At 42.7% G+C, this 21,591-nt stretch overlaps 1 protein-coding gene across 1 annotated transcript; it reads left to right on the top strand.

Annotated features, from left to right (window-relative positions):
- The first annotated feature begins 3,440 nt into the window (after positions 1 to 3,440).
- Positions 3,441 to 21,084, top strand: TTC5 (tetratricopeptide repeat domain 5). Its single transcript, XM_059705819.1, has 10 exons — positions 3,441 to 3,556; positions 5,147 to 5,279; positions 6,394 to 6,605; positions 8,427 to 8,577; positions 10,671 to 10,762; positions 12,909 to 12,965; positions 13,732 to 13,878; positions 14,279 to 14,493; positions 16,367 to 16,511; positions 20,466 to 21,084. Exons 1-10 carry the CDS (start codon positions 3,452 to 3,454, stop codon positions 20,583 to 20,585), a joined length of 1,377 nt encoding a protein of 458 aa, XP_059561802.1. The 5' UTR covers positions 3,441 to 3,451; the 3' UTR covers positions 20,586 to 21,084.
- Positions 21,085 to 21,591: the final 507 nt, after the last annotated feature.

Genomic DNA, 21,591 nt, shown 5'->3' with positions numbered 1-21,591 from the left:
AGCACTCACCCCGACTGGGGATGGAATCAAAACCTGGGTATGTGCACTGACCGGTAATTGAACCTGCCACCGTTTGGTGAATGGGACCAGTCTTCAACCAACTGAGTCACACCAGTTAGGGCTAAAATACTTTAAAAAATGTATTCTCTGTTTTCCTTTATTAAATAGTGAGCATTTTTGACAGATAACTTATTTAAAGTATAGACCACAAAAGAAATTTGAAGGACACTTTCAGTAACTATGTCCTATTAGAGGCAAGACTTGAAATCATACTGGTTGGGGAGATAGAATGTCTCGGTTCTAATTATGGCCTTTTTGGTTATGCACGTTTGAGTTTAAACTTTCTGGGCTTTTGCCGAAACCGGTTTGGCTCAGTGGATAGAGCGTCGGCCTGCGGACTGAAGGGTCCCGGGTTCGATTCCGGTCAAGGGCATGTACATGGGTTGCGGGCACATCCCCAGTGGGAGGTGTGCAGGAGGCAGCTGGTCGATGTTTCTCTCTCATCGATGTTTCTGACTCTCTATCCCTCTCCCTTCCTCTCTGTAAAAAACCAATAAAATAAAAAAAAAACAAAAAAAAAACTTTCTGGGCTTTTGTTTCTATATCTGTAAAATGGATTGAATTTGATTATTCAGTAAGCCTTTTGTAACTATCAAGTTTTGTGATTTATTTGTATTGGTTTGGGGAGAATTATAATGAAATTATACTAAATGTCAAATCCCATTGATTTTTAGGTAATAAATCATACTGAAATAATTTGAGGATTTTTTGTTGTTGTTGTTAATCCTCACCCAAAGATATTTTTTTCCGTTGACCTTTTAGAAAGCTGAAAGAAGGGAGGGAGAGAGAGAGAGAAATATTGATGTGAGAGAGACACATAGATTGGTTATCTCCTGCGTGGGCCCCCAGTGGGCCAGGGAATGAACCTACAACTCAGGTATGTGCCCTTGACTGGGAATCAAACCCATGACCCTTTAGTCCCAGGGCCAACTCTCTAACCACTTAGCAACACAGGCCAGGGCAAATTTGATGATTTTTAAATATTTAGTCATTATAGAAAGGGGAGTAAATACCCCTTGCTTTACATAATTGAATAGAAAGCAATTTAGGAGTATAGACTAAAATCTCTTCAAAAATATTTTATTAAAGTTTAGTTGACATACAATATATTAGTTTCAGATGTACAAATAGTGATTTGACATTTATATATCTTACTAGAGGCCTGGTGCACCAATTTGTGCACGGGTGGGGTCTGGTGGCCTGCCCTGATCTGGCCCATTGGGCCTGGCTGGCTGGGGAGAGGGGACACAGGAGGTTGGCCAGCTGGCCCCGCCCTTGATGGGGGGGGGTTGGGGGAGCTATGGGGGGGTGGGGTCAGCAGGGGGGGGAGGGAGGGGCCTCTGGCGGTTTAGAGTCTAAAGTGCACTTTCCTTTCCACTAAATACTGAAGACTTAGCTCTAGTACTTTCCCCTGACCAGAGCTGAAACAGAAGATGTCTCCCCAGAGCAGAGTGGAGCAGACCAGCACAGGCCACAGCAGATGGGCACAGAGCAGAGCTGACTAGGAACGGAGGAGAGAGAGCTGTCTAGCTGGAGAGGGGCCTGGCTCCAGGACCACCTGGCCCCAGGACTACCTCACAGCTGTGCCATGCTCAATTACAATTGAGCTGTTTTGCACTGAATAAAGTTTCCTTCTTTACCACACCCCAAATTGGGGATTCCTGTTGGCATTGAATTGGTGCCAAAGACCACTTGTCTGAGAAAGAGGATTAAAAATCCTGACTTAAGCCCTGACCGGTTTGGCTCAGTGGATAGAGCGTCGGCCTGCGGACTGAAGGGTCCCGGGTTCGATTCCAGTCAAGGGCATGTACCTTGGTTGCGGGCATATCCCCAGTGGGGGGTGTGCAGGAGGCAGCTGATCTATGTTCCTCTCTCATCGATGTTTCTAACTTTCTATCCCTCTCCCTTCCTCGCTGTAAAAAATCAATAAAATATATATTTTAAAAAAAATCCTGACTTAAAAGTTTTAAACTCTGGCTGGGTAGCTCAATTGGTTTGAACATAATCCCAATATGCCAAGGTTGCAGGTTCCATCCCAGTTCAGGGCACATACAAGAATCAACCAATGAATGCATAAATGAGTGAAACAACAAAGTGATGTCTCTCTCTTTCCTCTCTCTCTCTCTAAAATGAATAAAGTTTTAAAATGTCCCTCCCTATTTTATAGTAATCACACAGATTTTACAGATTACAGTACAAAGTATTTTTCTTCCATACACAGTTTTTAAAAATATATATTTTTATTGATTTCAGAGAGAGAAAGGAAGGAGAGAGAGAGAGAGAGAGAGAGAGAGAGAGAGAGAGAGAGAGAGAGAGAGAGAGAAAGGTAGATGTGAAAGAATCATTGATCAGCTGCTTGCTACATGCCCCCCACTAGGGATCAAGCACACAACCCAGGCATGTGCCCTGACCACGAATTGAACCATGACCTCCTGGTCCACACTCAGTCACTGAGACAAGCCAGCCAAGCTCTGCCTTGAACTTTTGTTTCTTCCTGTAGATTCACAGACTCAGTCTGGAGTACAAGTAAGCTATAATTAAAACTAAACAATAAAGAGAAATTTTTTTAGGACTATTACATGCAACTTTTAAAATAGTTACTTATTATTAAAAAGTTTAATATATTCACATGGTACAAATTCAAAAGGTACGGAAAAGGCACCTGTCTCCCAGCCACTGGATCCCCGTTTCTGGAAGCAGTTATTGTTGCAGGTGTCTTGTGTCTCTTTCAGAAAGAGTCTATGTGGAAGTAAGTAATTTTTTAATTTAAAAATTATGCTTATTTTTGAGTAACTAATACATGTACATAACAATAAATTCAAAAGTGTACATAGTGAAATTTTCTTTGCCTACCAACAACTCTCAGTCCCCTATTTCCTTCTCCAGAGACATTCATTGTCTCTTATGTACCCTGGATATGTAGTCTGTCAATAAGCATTATTAGTGCACTAATATACTAGTATATTAGTGATGGCTTTCATACCACCCCAAATGTAGTAGATTTATTAGGATAGTGTGTTCAAAATGATAAAGCTCCTCATTCATAGAAAATCACTGTAAAGGTGTACTACATTTCCTTCAAATTTTAAACTTGTAACACAGGCATCTACTCTCAACCTGTCTTCTTTTGGGGGGTATTATAATCTGGGCATAAATAAGTAGGAAAAAACGAGACAAAAATATACAGTACATGCAATTAGCCGAGGACAGATTGTTTCTAGGATTTTGGAAAAGAAGTTTATGAACTGTAACGTGGCATCTCCTTTGATCTTTAGGCATTGGGTTAAGTTGGTTAGGAGCATACCCTTCCTTGAAAACCAGCTCCTCTACTTAGGTGCAGGCAAGCCTCCAGCGCCCTAGATGTCGCTGTGGCTCCAAGATGAGCGTAGGTATGCGTCTCTCTGATTATAAAGTTGGGGGCGGAGTAGCCGCGAGTGGCCAGGAAACGATGGCTGATGAAGAGGAGGAAGGCAAACAGATCTTGCAGAAATTGCAGGTGGGCCCGTAGGACCAAACCCGAATGCGCTTCTGTTATCGGGAGAAGCTGGGAGCCCAGTTTATGCAGTGCCTGCGAATTCCTTGCACCTCCTGGACGCCGCGTGCGTCGGTGTGGTTACTATAACAACTTCCGAGGCGCCGTCGCCGCGGGCCAGGGGAGCGCTCGGGCCAGGGGAGGGGCGCGGCCGTGAGTTGGGACCTCCTGCTGCTGACCTGACTTAATTTCAGTCCTGTAGGGAAGATGGTTTGTTGCTCCTAACTTTGTTCCTGCACATTCCTATGAAGCCCTTTTTACCCCCTCGATTCACCCATAACAAATAGCGTACACATGTTTATGGCAGATTCCCAGGAGCTGTTTTGATCCCCACAAAGGCCGTTTCTCACTTCTCTGCTTTGCAATTGGCAATAATCACAGCAAAGGCTTGCACCGCATGTGTCCTGGTTACTCCTTTTAGTACTTAATGGTTTTGTTATTCTTTGGGATCTGATGCCGAGGGGACCAGACTCCACCCAGTCCGCAAGTGACAGCAGTTTTGAATAGGACTTGTGTTTTGTACTAGGTAGGTAGGTAGGAGCTAACTCCTTGACTTGACTCTTTCTCTTTCTTTTAATGACCCAAGATTTTTTTCTTAAATCTCATAAACTCAGTTCTTTGTGTTATAAAACAGCTTGTAATTTAAACATTAGACCTGTGACAGGCTTTGTAACTTGCTTAAAGGCTCTCATGCAAAAATTTAAACATTGGTGAGATTTTGTTGTGTGTGTGTTTTTTTTTGTTTTTTTTTTGGAGCAGATTTAAATGATAAACACTTTTTAGAATGTGAGCTTTACTGCCAGTCGACTTGGATTAACTGAACTTTATTTCCTAGTATGACTAGCTGAAATATAGAAATATTATTAGTGTGTATATGTTTGTGTGCATGTATGTCTTTCTCTCTCTCTCTCTATATATAATATATATATATCCCCGTTCAAAGGCTGTTAAGTCGCGTTGTTTACCCGTATCTTCAGAAAAAAAAAAATCACTTCTACTGTCGTGGAAAACAACCTGCTTCCCTATTTATAATGGTCTGGCCCTCTAGCAACTTCAGCGCGAAATTATAGCTAATTTGCCTACAAACGTCAGGTGGTCATAATAATCTGGCCACTCAGAGTGTGTGCGTGTGTGTGTGTGTGTGTGTGTGTGTATAATACTGATATTGCTATCCATGGGAATAGTGGCAAGCTTTGATTTTATTCTTATAGACATCTTAGGGTAAAAGGGAAAAGTGTATTTCTCAAAGTGTGTTTTACAGACCATTTTTATTACAGTCATCTAGAATGCTTGTTAAAATGCAATATTTTGAGTTTTGCTAAAATTACTAAAATCAGAATCTCTGCAGGCCGGGTCCTGGAAATAATACGCACGATAAAATTTTAAAAGCACTGATGCCCAGGGTGCTGGTCCATTCTCTTTGTTCTGGGTAGGCTTTTAAATTAAGTATGGGACATAAGTATTTGTTAGAGACAAGGATTATTCTTTAATTCATTCAATTAAGTCTTGTTTGGGGTTCTCGACACATAATCGAACCATCCTTGTGCTTCCTAGGAACTGGTGGATCAACTCTATTCATTTCGAGACTGCTATTTCGAGACACACAGTGTTGAGGATGCTGGGAGGAAGCAGCAGGATGTGCGGGAGGAGATGGAGAAAACCCTGCAGCAGATGAAGGAAGTAGTGGGTATGAGTTCCAAAGGAGCATGCAACCCCTTGCCCGTCACTGACATGTGATAGGGTTTTCTCTTTCTGTGTACTCTTGGATAGCCTATTTGTGGCTGCTACAGCATGGTACAACAAAACATTACCCCTTGCAGGATGGCAGCCTTTCAGTCCTCTAATTTTCCTAAACTTTGATTATAGTAAATGCCATGAAATAAAATAACATACTTGTTGCTTGAACTATTACAGTGATCTTCTTAACTGACCTTTCTGCCTCTAATTTTTTTTTTACTTCCAAACGAACTTACTTAATGACTGTGGCCATTATCTTTTCAAATCATTACTTAAAGCATTTAATTTTATCCTTTTGTCTGCCTCTTTGCTCAAGTGTCTTCAAAGATTGCTACTATTGAATGGTTGAACTCTAAACCCCTTCACCTGGTATTTAAGTCTCCATTTTCTGACTCTTTTTTTTCCCTACCCTTATCTCTGAGGAAGTTTTTATTTCATTCAGGTTGGATCATGCATTCTCCCATGAACGTGCCACGTTTTATGCCTTTTTTTGTTTACATCATTTTCCTTCTTGGAGGGTCTTTTTTTCTTTTTTACCTTTTTGAAGCTCACTCATTGGTTGTATGCACATGTTTTGACTGATTTTTTATTTTTATTTTTTATTTTTATTTTTTTAGAGAGAGAGAGAGAGAGCAGAATGGAGAGGGATAGAAACATCATTAATCGGCTCCCTCCTGCATGCCCCCTACTGGGAATGGAGCCTGCAACCTGAGCATGTGCAATGACTGGGAATCCAACCAGTGACCTCCTCGTTCATGGGTCAATGTCTGGGCAGCACATGCTCCTTTTCATTGTTTTAATTTTTCACATATATGCTTTGTCCTCTCCATTAGATTGTAAGCCCCTCAACGGTAGGGATAATGCTTTCGTTGTCACCTCATTATATAACATAGTTCTCTGCCTATGGTAGACTTTCAATAAGGGGTTTGTTCATAAAGATTTTCCTCAGATATTTTATTTCTAGAGCTGATGTGGGGTTACTCCTTGAGAGAAAGTGTTCTGGTCTTATCGGTAAGACTGCCTGGGTTTTTCCACTTTCCTGTATCTTTTTCCCTTTCTCCTAGGTTCTGTCCAGGGCAAAGCACAGGTTCTGATGCTAACTGGGAAGGCACTGAATGTGACTCCTGACTATAGCCCTAAGGCTGAGGAGCTTTTGTCAAAGGCTGTGAAGTTGGAGCCCAAGCTGGTGGAAGCCTGGAACCAGCTGGGGGAGGTGTACTGGAAGAAAGGGGATGTTGCAGCTGCCCACACCTGCTTCTCAGGAGCCCTCACCCATGTGAGCTGACCACTGTCCCCTCAGAAAACAGATGGGATTTCTTTGGTTCTATGAATTTCCCTAGGATATGAATACCGGAGTAGAACTGTATTGGAACGAGGAGAAAATAATCATTGAGGAAGGGAGGGGGAACAGACCTTAATGAGGAAAACAGGGATAGGGAACTGAAAAAGGAAGAAGATGATGGAGTCAGATTCAGGGGTAGATGAAAAGTTATCAACCAAGTTGATCCTTGTAGATGTGGGTCTAAGATACACATGGCAATAAGAATTAAGATGACAAAGCAGATTTATGTATTAGGTAGATCTGCTGTATCTCCTGGACTTGGTAGAGTCGCCTTGTGAGGTAGGTGTCCTCTAGAGCCCAGTGGCTCAGCCTCCCTAGTCACCTGAATTGGGCACTCCAGTTGTGCCCTTGTGTGAGCTGTGTGCACTGTCCTATTATAGTTGAGCCTTGATTGATGTTGGTAACACTGGGAGGGATTGACCCCGGGTCAGTCAGTTGTGAGGGTTGGCTGCGACGATAGTGGAAGAGCTGCTGTGCAGGAGCCAGCCTATGGAGCAGGACTTGCTTCAGTGGGGCTTTGGTGCTCACCAAGTCTGCCCCTTGAGCGTGTCACTCTTGGAGATGGTAGGGTTGTAATCTGGCATGGTTGAAGCTGACCACCAGGTACGCTGGCTCTGGAGCCTCCTGGGAGGTGCAAAGTTAGCCACTGCCTGTGCCCTGCCTGGGGCCATGCAGCATGAGCTACAAAGCAATCTGCAGATGGCTGCTACTTGTGTTGGGCTTGGAGGTGCCCAGGAGAGGCCAAGCTGTGAACCAAAGTGTGCTGCCACTAGTGCTTGCCTGGGGCCACTTATTGAGAGGTACAGGGCATGCTGAGGCGAGCTGCTGCTTGTTTGAAAGATATTAAGAAAGACTGAAGCATGAGGCAAGAGAGACCAGTTGTATGAAACGCCACTGGAAATGGCTTGGATGAGCCTTCAAATAGGGAGGGCCAGGGGTCTCAGAGAATCACCATGGCAGGGCAAAAAGTGACAGCCAGATTGATGGAGATTCAGAATTGGCACCTGCCTGTTGGCTCTGTGCAGGGGGAGGGTTCAGCAAAGGAACACTGGCCTCTGCCAGCACTTCTGTCTGGGAGAAAGCTGTCCCTCCAGCTCTTGCTCTGATTCTAGACAAATTAGTTCCCTCCCCAAATGTCCCAGGTTCCTTTCAAGCTGCTGCTCTAGTGATGGAGCTCAGAGGAAGTGAGTAAGTCCATGTGCAGGCCCTTTAAGAGGAAATGTCTGGGACTCCTACAGCCTCCCTGTCATTCAGCCACATTCCCCACTGGTTTTTATAGCCAGAAGTTGTGGGGACTTCTCTTCCAAGCACTGGAACCCTTGGCTGGAAGACCTGGTGTGGGGCTGGGTTTCCTCACTCCTCAAGGAAACCTCCACAGCCATGATATCTCTCCTGATTTTAAATTGCAACATGTGTGTTTGGGAACAGCTGGTTCTGTGATTCCGTCCCAAGTCTCTGTCCCTCCTACCACGATGTGCTTGAGTTACAAAATCTCCATGTGCTTCTTCTTTAATTCCCTAGTTGTAGGACTTCCGTTCAGCTAGATTTCAGGTGGTTTTGGATGGTGGTGGTTCTGTATTTTAGTTGTAATTTTGATGTGGTTGTGGGAAGTGACGAGTACTGTGTTTACTTACGCTGCCATCTTGACCAGAACCCCTGATGACAAAACAGATTCAGAAGAAGATGGGGATAGAATAGATCTGGAAAGGGGAACTAGAATCAGGGGGGTTGAGTATGTGTCTTCTCCATTTGCAGTGCAAGAACAAAGTCTCCCTTCAAAACCTGTCAATGGTGCTTCGCCAACTGCGGACTGACTCTGGAGATGAGCATTCTCGCCACGTCATGGACAGTGTCCGACAGGCTAAATTGGCTGTGCAGATGGATGTCCTCGATGGCCGCTCCTGGTGTGAGTGCTCTCAAATATCTCCACCCAGTTTCTAGGGCAGTGGTTCTCGACCGTGGCTACACACCCGCGTCATCCAGAGCCTACCCTATGGCGTCTGCCTCTAACTGTGAAGCCAGGGCATCTTTGTTTTGAAGAAGCCCGAAAGGTATTTTGTTGAACCACTATTCTACGAACTCTTGGATCTTCATTTGAGAGAGGAGTTTTATGTTTCCACATAAGCAAGGCAGGGCTGTTCACCTTTCTCCGTTAGGTCCATGTTTGCCTCTTTATCCCAGCGGTATGTGGGGTGTACTAAATACAGTGTCATCACTGGTTTGTGTCAGGCCTTTTTTTAAAAAAATCCTCACCTGAGGGCATGCTTAGAGAGTTGAAGGAAGAGAGAGAGAGAGAGAGAGGGAGAGAGAGAGAGAGAGAGAGAGAGAGAGAGAGAAAGAAAGAAAGAAAGAGAAACACCGATCGATCAGATGCCTTCAGTATACTCCCTAACTGGGGATTAAACCCACAACCCAGTTTATGTGCCCTGTCTGGGAATTGAACCGGTAACCCTTCAGTGCACAGGTTGATGATCAACCAACTGAGCCACTCTGGCAGGGCTGTGCCAGGCTTTCTAATAGACTTTTCAGGGTGATCAAAACAGATTGTATCTTTTTTTTTTTTTAATATTATATTTCTTTTGTGAGGCTTTCTTTCCTTTCCTTTCTTTTCTTTTCTCTTTTCTCTTTTCTTTTCTTTTCTTTTCTTTTCTTTTCTTTTCTTTTCTTTTCTTTTCTTTTCTTTTCTTTTCTTTTCTTTTCTTTCTTTCTTTCTTTCTTTCTTTCTTTCTTTCTTTCTTTCTTTCTTTCTTTCTTTCTTTCTTTCTTTCTTTCTTTCTTTCTTTCTTTCTTCTTTCTCTCCCTCCCTCCCTCCCTCCCTCCCTCCCTCCCTCCCTTCCTTCCTTCCTTCCTTCCTTCTTTCTTTCTTTCCTTTCTTTTTTTCCTCACCCAAGGATATTTTTCCATTGATTTTAGAGAGAGTGGAAGAGAGAGGGGAAGACAGAGAGAAACATCGATGTGAAGAAACACATCAATTGGTTGCCCCCTGTACGTGCCCTGACCAGGATCCGGGCCAGGGAGGAACCTGCAACCAAGGTATGTGCCCTTGACTGGAATCGAACCCGGGACACTTTGGTCTGCAGGCCAGCACTCTGTCTACTGCGCCAAACTGGCTAGCACTGTATCTTTCTTTTTTAAAATATATTTTTATTGATTTCAGAGAGGAAGGGAGAGGGAGAGAGAGCTAGAAACATCAATGTTGAAAGAGAATCATTGATTGACTGCCTCCTACATGCTCCCTACTGGGGATCGAGCCCATAACCTGGGCATGTGCCCTTGACCAGAATTGAGCCTGGGACCCTTCAGTCCGCAGGCTGACACTCTATCCACTGAGCCAAACTGGCTAGGGCAAACAGATGGTATCTTAAACGCTGGCTCGGAGATGCTCCACCATTGTTTCAGTTTTTTTTCTTCCCTTAGGTGGGACAGGATGGCTAGAGTGGGGTGGAGTTGGGTATTTCCCTTCTTCAGGTCGGTTAGGTTCTGGTTAACTAGTTTCTCCTGAGGGCCGTCCTTCTTTACTTTTGTTAAGAACTGAGTGCTCTAGCACGTCTCAGAGTGTTCCTTTTTCACTCCCTCTGCTAGAAGCATGAGGGGATTTTTTTCACTGATCCTTCTGGGAATCTGGTTAGCTCCTGGAAGTGGATCTCAAATATTGGGGGGCTCCCTTTATGACAGACCCCTGCATTTTTTAACTCCCAGACTTGTGCATGCTGAGCCTCCAGTAATTCATCAGTTACGGTTCAGGTTCTCATACCCCAGCATGGGTTCTCATTCCCGTGGCAGCTTGTGAGCTTCTGTTCCGTTACACCACACTCCCTGTATTCACCTGTCTGTCTCTCCAATTTTGGGGGCAGTGGTTTGCCTGGTGGTGTCCCCTCTGTAATGAATCCAAGAAGAGTTGTGATTTTTTTCTGTTTCTTCAACTTTTTTTTATTATGATGGAGTGGTGACTTCCAAGTTCCTCACATGCATAATGTAAACCCTGTGTCTCTTTTCTAGATATTCTGGGGAATGCATACCTTTCTCTTTACTTCAATACTGGCCAGAACCCTAAGATCTCCCAGCAAGCCCTCAGTGCCTATGCCCAAGCAGTAAGTATTTATGGTTGCCCTGGCCAGATGAATAGAGGCAGAAGCAAGAGTGTTGTTCAGTCTTCCTTGTGGCTCTTTAGCAAGCAGGAGGGGCACTGTTTGCTGGCATCCAATGTGTGGTTTTGCAAAGCTGTGTCTACAGGGCGACATTTCTGCTTATGACCTCAGTATTAGTAACCACTTGTGGTGTGGTGCCTTAGTGCTAGATAGCTCCTTGAGCTGTCTAGACTTTATAGGCATGCATACAAATCACAGGGCCCCTGCCAACATGTTCATCTTTTTAAATGGGAAAAAAGTCTATAATAATAAAAGGTAATATGCTAATTAGATTGGATGTCCTTCCGGATGAAGCCAGGGCTGTGAGGGCCAAGCCCCTTGCACGAATTTCGTGCATCGGCCCCCTAGTATTAAAATAATGCTTATTAAATTTGTGTGCGTATTTTAAGAAAAATTAAACCTAAATCTGAAGTATAAATTAAGTGCTATCCCCAGATTGACCATTACATACTGTGGCTTTGGATTCCCACAGGCTAAGATAGAAAACAGCATACAGCGCATTCAGCATCACTTCCTAGGAGCTATTGCACTGGAGCTCGTGCTTTGTTTAGGCATTCAGGCCATTTTTAATCAGTAACCACTTGCACTGGGGTTTCTTCAGGCCTTGACTGCCTGGTTGCTCATTATTGAACGCTTCACATTGGTCTTCTGAGCACTTTTTATTTAGGCCTGATACTCACCTTTCTTCATTTGTCTTCTTTTTTTAAAAAAACATATTTTTGTTGATTTCAGAGAGGAAGGGAGAGGGAGAGAGAGATAGAAACATCAATGATGAGAGAGAATCATCGATTGGCTGCCTCCTGCATGCCCCACACTGGGGATCGAGCCCGCAATGTGGGCATGTGCCCTTGACTGGAATTGAACCCGGGGCCTTTCAATCCGGAGGCTGACGCTCTATCCACTGAGCCAAACTGGCTAGGGTTCGTTTGCTTTCTTGCTTCTCTTGACACAGAATTGCTTTTTAACTTGCCGTTATTTATTTTGCTCTGTATGGCAGCGTAAAGAATACAGCTACCTTATACTTGCAAGTTAAGGACTGTACTTTTTTCAGTCAGGGAACTTTTAGGCAGAGGAATTATTTTTTACTCTAATTTCTTAACTTGGTTAATGTTTATATTTTAAAAAATAATATGGTTGTACGTACTTTAAAATTTTATATTTGGCTTCTGCTAAAGAGTTACTTTTAACTCTTCATTTCTTCCCTCAAACCTGCATTTTAAAACATATTTGAACCAAGCATTTAAACAGTTTTAATTCTTGCTGTTTGTGCTTTTGCAATATGCCAGGCAATGAGTAGAGTTTAAAAAAATAAACAAAATAAACTGAGCCCTGGCTGGGTAGCTCAGTTGGTTGGAGCATTGTCTCTTACACCAAAAGGTTGCGAATTCAATTCCTGGTCAGGGCACATACCTAGATTGTAGGTTTGATCCCTGGTTGGAGTATATACAGAAGGCAACTGATCAGTGTTTCTCTCTCATGTCTATGTTTCTTTCTCTCTCAAATCAATAAACAGATCCTTGGGTGAGGATTAAAACAAAATAAAATAAAATAAAATGAACGTAGCCATAAACACCATCAGCATTTTCTTCACAGCGCATTTGTCTGCACTGTCATGTGGTTTCTGGCCATCTATTTAAATTAGAGAATCAGATTTTACTTCCAGTGTATGTTTTAAGGGGACATACAACATGATTCTGCCCGTGTCTGGAGCTGTGCTCATGGGCAGAGGAAAAGCATTAAATTGACATAATTTCTTTCCTAGGCTTTCCTCATTTATACCATCATCTCACTATTGAAAATTTTTTTATGACAGTGCTTTCACACATTTCTTCTCTCTTTATACTATTGTATAGATAAATTATAATCATTCTTAAAGACTCACACACATACAAAACCCCTAGCATCCTGAGGTTTCAGGGGCTGTGTAATGTACCACACAAACAATGACTATATATCAGTGTGGGTATAGGTAACATTTGACAAGAAAGAAACTTGGATATTTTCAGGGAGAGGAGGTTAGGACATATTGGGCATGTCCATCCGTAAGACTGAGACAGGATCCACTGATGATCTTTTTATCTGGCTGTAGGAGAAGGTTGACAGGACAGCCTCCAGCAATCCTGATCTCCATCTGAACAGGGCAACGGTAAGACCTGTGGCTGTGGGGTGGAGGTCATCTGAATGTCAAATAAATTTAGGTCTTAGCCTGTGAGGATAATTGAGTATTCATAGGAATAAGGTTGGGTACAGACTGCAAGAGAAAAGTAACAGTGAAATTATTTCTAGGAAGAACTAGCTCAGTTTAACTTCAGTAGCTGGTGGCATCACTGGAGGGAAAGGAGAAGGGGGTGAGGGTATGGAAGGGTACATAAGGAAGGGGGGGCAGTTTAGAAGACTCTTCTGAAATGCTTATAAAAATAGAATGACCCAATATATGCAACTTAACTATTTTAGAGTTTGGAAGTGAGTTCTTTGAAATGACTCCATCTTTGGGGTTGTGATTACCATGGTCAGGTAAAAGGATGTTAAGGTGTTACCATCTCTTCAAGATGTTCATTGTAGCACAGGAAAAAAAAACTGGGTTCAGAAAACAGTTTATTAGGTTTCTAATCCATTATGCCAGTGGTTCTCAACCTTCTGGCCCTTTAAATACAGTTCCTCATGTTGTGACCCAATCATAAAATTATATTTGTTGCTACTTCATAACTGTAATGTTGCTACTGTTATGAATCGTAATGTAAATATCTGATATGCAGGATGGTCTTAGGTGACCCCTGTGAAAGGGTCGTTCGACTGCCAAAGGGGTCGTGACCCACAGGTTGAGAACTGCTTCATTATGCCATTACTTCCCCCAGCATAGTTTGTGTTAAAAATACTTATAATTGGGAGGTTTTGGGTTCCTTCTTATGCAGTTACATAAATACGAAGAGAATTATGGGGAGGCCCTGGATGGCTTCTCTCGAGCTGCAGCGCTGGACCCTGCCTGGCCGGAACCCCGACAGCGAGAGCAACAACTCCTAGAATTCCTGAATAGATTAACCAGCCTCCTTGAGAGCAAGGTAAAGATGTCTAAAGGCTGAATCCTACTTCTTTATTCTGCTGTACCTCAGTAAAATAAGACTAGAATAGGCTTTGGTAGTAGTGACTCTATAGAAGTGGTAGGTGGGAGGGAAGGACTAGACCAGGGGTGGGCAAACTTTTTGACTCGAGGGCCACAATGGGTTCTTAAACTGGACCGGAGGGCCGGAACAAAAGCATGGATGGAGTGTTTGTGTGAACTAATATAAATTCAAAGTAAACATCATTACATAAAAGGGTACGGTCTTTTTTTTTTTTAGTTTTATTCATTTCAAACAGGCCGGACCTGGCCCGCGGGCTGTAGTTTGCCCACGGCTGGACTAGACTCTCCAGGAGAGTGACTAGTTCCTAGCTTCTAATCTGTTTCCCCTTCCTTGGCAGGGGAAGGTGAAGACCAAAAAGTTGCAGAGCATGCTGGGAAGCTTGCGCCCAGCCCATCTAGGCCCTTGTGGTGATGGGCGCTATCAGTCAGCCTCTGGGCAGAAGGTGACCCTGGAGCTCAAGCCGCTGAGTGCACTGCAGCCTGGTGTGAACAGTGGTGCTGTGGTCCTGGGGAAGGTGGTGTTCAGCCTCACCACAGAGGAGAAAGTCCCCTTGTGAGTTTGTCTTTGCCTTTCCTCTTCTTTATCCTCTGAACTAGTACTGCCACTTCCTGGCCTTTCTCTGATCGTTGAAGACAATTAGTGGTCACAGGTCACTGAGTTCTGCTTCCCTTCTGTGACTGTCCCATGAGCAGGTTTTGTCTAGGTCAGTGGTCGGCAAACTGTGGCTCGGCAAACCGCGGCTCGCGAGCCACATGCGGCTCTTTGGCCCCTTGAGTGTGGCTCTTCCACAAAATACCGACTTCTGCACATGGGCCACGAAGTTTCAATCGCACTGTATGTGGCGCCGGACGTGGTATTTTGTGGATGAGCCACACTCAAGGGGCCAGAGAGCCGCATGTGGCTCGTGAGCCGCGGTTTGCCGACCACGGGTCTAGGTGATGTCTGACAATCTCTGTAGATTCTGTACCATCCATTTTTCCCTGTTTCAACAGATGTTTATTGAACATCTACTATATGTGCTATAGAGAATTTTAAAAAAAGAAATGTAAAGGACTCAAGCTAAGGGTGCTTATAGTCTAGCATTGGAAATGAGTTAAGACTGTTCATTTAGAAAATTTTTAACTCTTGAAAAATTAGTTTTTCCAGTGCCATCACTCCTTGGTCTTTTTTTTTTTTTAATTTAAAATATATTTTTATTGATCTCAGAGAGGAAGGGAGAGAGAGATAGAAACATCAATGATGAGAGAGAATCACTGATCAGCTGCCTCCTGCATGCCCCACAAGAGAATAATCGAGCCCACAACACAGGCATGTGCCCTGACTAGGAGTCGAACCATGACCTTCTGGTTCATAGGTTGATGCTCAACCACTGAGCCACACAGGCCGGTCTCATTCCTTGGCCCTTCACTCACTTCTAGGACATTCTCTTTTGTTCCTTCCCAAACAGTCCTTGTCATTGAGGATTTGTTTTCCTGTTTTGACCCAGTTATTTTTCATTTCTTTAAGATTCAGTCCCTTCAAGGAAACATTTCCTGCTTTTTGATTTCAACATTTCTCCTCAAGTTCCCATGTCCAACCATTGGCTTTACTGAATTAGCACAAGGGAAAAGTTATTCTAGCACCTATCACAGTTGTACTGTAGGTGATGGTTTAACTGACTCCTGCTAGACTGCTAGCTCACACAGCTGGATTGGTGTTTTACTGCTAAGCACAATGCTTGATATAGAATATTCAGGAAAAGTTTGTGGAATTAAACTAAATTGGCAGTTATGGTTAGAGAGTTTGATAAAGGTTGTAGTAATTAAACTGATAGACCAGGAATAATGTTTCAGTAATGAACATTTTGAGCTAGTTCATTATTAATAACTAGAGGCCTGGAGCATGAAATTCACGCACTTGGGGTGTCCCTCAGCCCGGCCTGCAACCTCTTGCAGTCTGGGAGCCCTCGGGGAATGTCCGACTGCCGCTGCGCTCACTAGCCGTGAGCCCAGCTCAGGGCTGCTGACTGAGCGGCGCTCCCCCTGTGGGAGCGCAGTGACCACCGGGGGCAGCTCTTGTGTTGAGTGTTTGCCCCTGGTGGTCAGTGTGCATCATAGTGACCGGTCGTTCCGCTGTTTGGTCAATTTGCATATTAGCCTTTTATTATATAGGATTGTCAAGTGGTCTCAGTGTGCATGTGTCCTAATTCTTGGCAGAGAATGTGTCCTAATTCTTGGCAGATGGATGAGTCATGTGTATATATCTTAGACAAATGAGGACTCCGATGTCCATAGTGGATGATGGTACCTATCATAGGTTTTCTAGATAAGTTACTAAAAAAGCACTTGTTTATTTTATTGGTATTTAAAAACACCACTGTTTCTGTTCTTTCTTGCCCACTTTTCTTTTTTTTCCCCTCTTCTCTTAACTCCTTTGAACCGGGCAGTACATTTGGCCTGGTGGACTCAGATGGCCCTTGCTGTGCAGTGATGGTGTATAACATGGTGCAGAGTTGGGGAGTGCTCATTGGGGACTCTGTAGCCATCCCTGAGCCCAGCCTTCGGCTTCACCGAATTCAGCACAAGGGAAAGGTGGGTGATTGCTAGGATTCTTCCTCACCTTATAAGCTCTGAAAGTGGGGCCAAGTTTATCTCTTAAAAAATATGTAAAGGGATGCATTCGTGTGTATGATATTATTTATATAAACATATATGTAATTTTTACTGAAAAGGAAAACTGGTAAACAGAAAGAATGACAAAAACGGACTGAATAGACAAGAAATACTGTATGATATCACATATGTGGAATCTAAAAAAGCTGAACTTGTAGAAAACAGAGAATAGAATGGTGGTTACTGTCGAGTTGGGAAGTTGGGGAGATGTTGTTTAAGGGTACAAACTTGCAGTAGATAAATAAGTCCTGGAGATCTAATGCACAGCACCAATGATTATTGACAAAAATGGTATTATAAACTTTAAAGTTGCTAAGATCTTAATTGTTCCCACCACAAAATAGAAATGATAATTATGTGACTTGACAGAGGTGTTAGCTATCACCAGGATGGTCATACTACAAAATATGAATTATCAAATCAACATGTTGTATACCTTAAACTTACACAATGTTATAAGTCACTTATCTCAAAATAAATTTTATTTTATTTTATTTTTTTAAAATATATTTTATTGATTTTTTACAGAGAACAAGGGAGAGAGATAGAGAGTTAGAAACATCGATGAGAGAGAAACATCGATCATCTGCCTCCTGCACATCTCCCACTGGGGATGTGCCCGCAACCCAGGTACATGCCCTTGACCGGAATCGAACCTGGGACCTTTCAGTCCGCAGGGCGACGCTCTATCCACTGAGCCAAACCGGTTTCGGCTCAAAATAAATTTTAGAAGGTGGGGGTGGGAGGGTGGGATGGGAGTGATTCATTGGGGAACTTATATGTATAACCCATGGACACAGACAATAGACTGGTGAAGGCCTAAGAGGGGCAGGTACGGGGTAGAGGGAATTAATGGGGGAAATAAACACACAAACAAAGGGGACATCTGTAATACTTTCAACAATAAAGATAAAGTAAAAAAACAAAAACAAATTTTAAAAAATGGACTGAAATATTGTCACTTAGGTATTACTGTTAACAGTTCGGAGTATATACCTCCAGGTCTTTTCTTTTTGATAAATATGTATACACATGTTTATATGTATAACTTTAATCATGAATAGAATATTATGTGCAAATGTTTGTGAACATTTTCTGTGTTTTTAAACTTTTATAACATTGGTCTGAATTGACACATAGAAATGGTGATGAAGATAATGATGACTTTTAAAATTTACTGAACACTTAACTGACTGCTAGACACTGTACTAAGTTTTATTTCCTGCACTAGTTCATTTACTCCTCATAAAAACTCCTTGAGAGTAGGTATTTAACCATTTTTTTTTACCATTTAGGTCAGGGGTGGGCCTAATCATGGATATGGGCAAATATAAAAATATTTACTACGGTGCCATTGACCATTTCTGGCTCACTGCCTGCTTTTTGTATGGCCTCTAAGTTAAGAATAACGTCTGTATTTGTAAATCAAAAGAAGAAGAAGAATTTGTGATACAGGAAATTCAAAAATCAGTGTTCATAAGTAAAATTTTTTGAAACAGGTCACACTCATTTGTTTACTATTGTCTGTGGTTGCTTTTGCACTAGTGTCAGAGTTGAATAGTTCTGTGACAGACCTCATAATGCACAGAGCCTAAGAGGCTTATTACGTGGCCCGTTACAGGAAAAATTTGCTGATCACAGATCCAGATTATTTCCAACTTTTTTGCTGTTATAATACTTTTTTCTTTCTTTATTGATTAAGGTATTACATATGTGTCCTTTCCCCCCATCCTCTCCCCTCCCCCCACTCATGCCCTCACCCCCCTGTTGTCTGTGTCCATTGGTTAGGCTATATGCATGCATGCAAGTCCTTTGGTTGATCTCTCCCCCTTACCCCCACCCTCCTCTACCTTCCCTCTGAGGTTTGACGGTCTGATCGATGCTTCTCTGTCTCTGGATCTGTTTTTGTTCATCAGTTTATGTTGTTCATTATATTCCATAAATGAGTGAGATCATGTGATATTTATATTTCTCTGACTGGCTTATTTTGCTTAGCATAATGCTCTCCATGCTATTGCAAATGGTAAGAATTCCTTCTTTTTTTTTAAAAAATATATTTTATTGATTTTTTTACAGAGAGGAAGGGAGAGGGATAGAGAGTTAGAAACATCGATGAGAGAGAAACATCGATCAGCTGCCTCCTGCACGTCCCCTACTGGGGATGTGCCCGCAACCAAGGTACATGCCCTTGACCAGAATCGAATCTGGGACCCTTCAGTCCGCAGGCTGACGCTCTAGCCACTGAGCCCGGTTAGGGCAAGAATTCCTTCTTTTTTACCATATCGTAGTATTCCATTGTGTAGATGTACCACAATTTTTTAATCCACTCATCTGCTGATGGGCACTTAGGTTGTTTCCAGATCTTAGCTATGGTGAATTGTGCTGCTATGAACATAGGGGTGCATATATTCTTTCTGATTGGTGTCTCTAGTTTCTTGGGATATTTCCTAGAAGTGGGATCACTGGGTCAAATGGGAGTTCCATTTTTAATTTTTTGAGGAAACTCTATACTGTTCTCCACAGTGGCTGCACCAGTCTGCATTCCCACCAGCAGTGTACAAGGGTTCCTTTTTCTCTGCATCCTCTCCAGCACTTGTCATTTGTTGATTTGTTGATGATAGCCATTCTGACAGGTGTGAGATGGTACCTCATTGTCGTTTTGATTTGCATCTCTTGGATGGTGTTATAATATTTCTATTATACTTTTATATCTACCCATATCCATGATTATTTTCTTAAATGCATTTCTAAGATAGAATCCTGACCCTAAAGGGTATGCGGAAAGATTTTTGATACATATCGCCAAATAATTTTGTGGAAGGTTGCACCAGGTAATACCAAAAGAGGATGTAATTGTTTCCCTGTAGTTTTCTTCTTAACTCATTGTAGAAACCTTTGAAAAATTATTTGCTGATTTTATGTGAAAAATATAGCATCAATCTTGTTTGGCTTTGATTTCTTGATTATTGCTGAGGTTGAACATTTTATCAAATCTCTATTGACTATTTCTATTTTATTAAAAAATTTTTAATTTATTGATTGATTTTTAGAGATAAAGAGAGAAACATTGATTTGTTGTTCCACTGATTATGCATTTATTGGTTGATACTTGTATGCGCTCTGACCAGGGATTGAATGTGCAACCTTGGCTTATTGGGATGACGCTCTAACCAACTGAGCTATCCTATTTATATACCTTTTATAAATTGATTTTTTTTTTTTTGGTCACGTCCCCATATTACTGTTAGGATAGTTTTAAAAAATTGATTTGTGAGAATTCTTTAATTTACCTCTTAAGTTTGACTTAAAAGAGCCTCCTTCACCCTCCCAGTGATAAAGATCTTTTAAAAGCACGTTTTAAAGTACATTTGAACTGCTGTAATGAGCTGATTCCTTTCTGTTATTAGGAGAATTTCTGAACCACACGTTCTGTTTCTTCCTCCTGATATAAAGGGAGAAGTAACTTATATCTGGCAGGTTAATTTAGGGACTTACAAAGCCTTGACCTGAGAGTTCCGCAGCATTTCCACCTGGCTGGCTACTATGTACATCTAGTGATAATTGTCAGCAAACACTGTGAAGGGCAGGTCTGTGAGAGCTGGTGGCATCCTTTTGTTAGCAGGTGCCAGGAACCTGTCTTTTTTGAAACTACTGGCACCCTCCCTGCCCCAGATTTTCCTTCTGAAGGTTAAAATCTTTGGAAAAATTATATCTCCTTTGTTAGCTCAGCTTTGTTGAATGTGAGGTGGAGGTAAAGGGGGCATATCTAAGGGGTGAGAGAGGAGGAGATCGTCACAGGCGGTGTATCCCCTGTGTTGGAATTTGTTCCATTTTGGGGTCTGTAACGAACCTCTGTATGTTTGTCTTTTTTAGGACTATTCCTTTTCCAGTGTCCGCGTAGAGACGCCCCTCCTGCTGGTGGTGAATGGGAAGCCTCAGGGCTCCAGCAGCCAGGCTGCTGCCACAGTGGCCTCACGTCCGCAGTGTGAATGACCTCGCTTACCCTGCATGCTGAAGGGGGAGCGGAGGCACGGAGATAGGCTCAAGGGCACTCGGCAGCTGGACCAGCCGCTTCCAGTGACTCGGCCGGAACGGGGATGTTTTAGATGACTTTTCCTTCCTCCGCCCTGTAAGACTCTTTGTGTCTTTTCTTCCTCTCCTGTTATCATGTTCTAGCTCTCTGGGGCCACACATTCTCCTGGCATATCTCTCCTGCCTCTTTCATTGCTCTTCTGTGTTTTAGGCAGAAAGCATGGAGTTGGTAGACGTGTTGGGATCTTGCCATGGGACAGAGTCCCCGAAGTTCCTGTTCTTGCCTCCTTCCTGAGCCTCATGTGTACATATCATTTCAGTATTTATTGCTAAGGGAGGGGGCTTAAATTCATAATGGCTTGGTTTTTGAGCAATTTTTATTTTATTTTTATTTTTAAAATTTAGATTTATCCCCTTCTTTGGGGCTGGAAAAGAATTAAATTTGTTTGGAAAAAAATAATACTGTGTTGTTTGGCCTGCTTCATTCTCTCTAGGCTTGGATTCTTGGTTTCTAGGGTCACTCAGGAAATTAGAATGACACCCCACCACCGTTCCCCCTTTATACAGAGGAGTTTAGTTCTCAGTCCAGAGCAGGAGTGGAGCTCCACAAAGTCCCTGGGAACCAGCTTCCTTCCATTTCCCCCGTTCTGCCATCCTCGGGGCGGTCGTTAGCATGGCCCAAGATGACACCCACTTCTGAGAGTGTTATTAGACTGGACGACCAGAGAGAGCCAGGTATTCAGTTTTTTAATATGCCAGTGATACATTTATAACATCCTTGTGGGAAATGGGAAAATGTGAGGGAGGATTAATAGCCAACTGAATGGTACTTTACTGGATACAGATTAACTTGGAAGAAAGACTTTTAGTGATATGGCTCAGGTCTTTGTCCTTGGCCCAGTCCTGTTCAACTTTATTTTTTTTTTTAAAATTGATTTCAGAGAGGGAGAGGGAGAGCTAGAAACAT

Source organism: Myotis daubentonii, chromosome 1 (genome assembly GCF_963259705.1).
Source record: "Myotis daubentonii chromosome 1, mMyoDau2.1, whole genome shotgun sequence".
Classification (NCBI taxonomy): Eukaryota; Metazoa; Chordata; class Mammalia; order Chiroptera; family Vespertilionidae; genus Myotis; species Myotis daubentonii.
This window is presented reverse-complemented; position numbering and strand designations above follow the sequence as displayed.

Coding starts and splice junctions, on each gene's coding strand:
- TTC5 (XM_059705819.1), top strand. CDS start 3,452: ATGCGTCTCTCTGATTATAAAGTTGGGGGCGGAGTAGCCGCGAGTGGC. Junction 12,966..13,731: donor TCCATCTGAACAGGGCAACG/GTAAGACCTGTG, acceptor CTTCTTATGCAG/TTACATAAATACGAAGAGAA. Junction 14,494..16,366: donor ACAGAGGAGAAAGTCCCCTT/GTGAGTTTGTCT, acceptor TGAACCGGGCAG/TACATTTGGCCTGGTGGACT.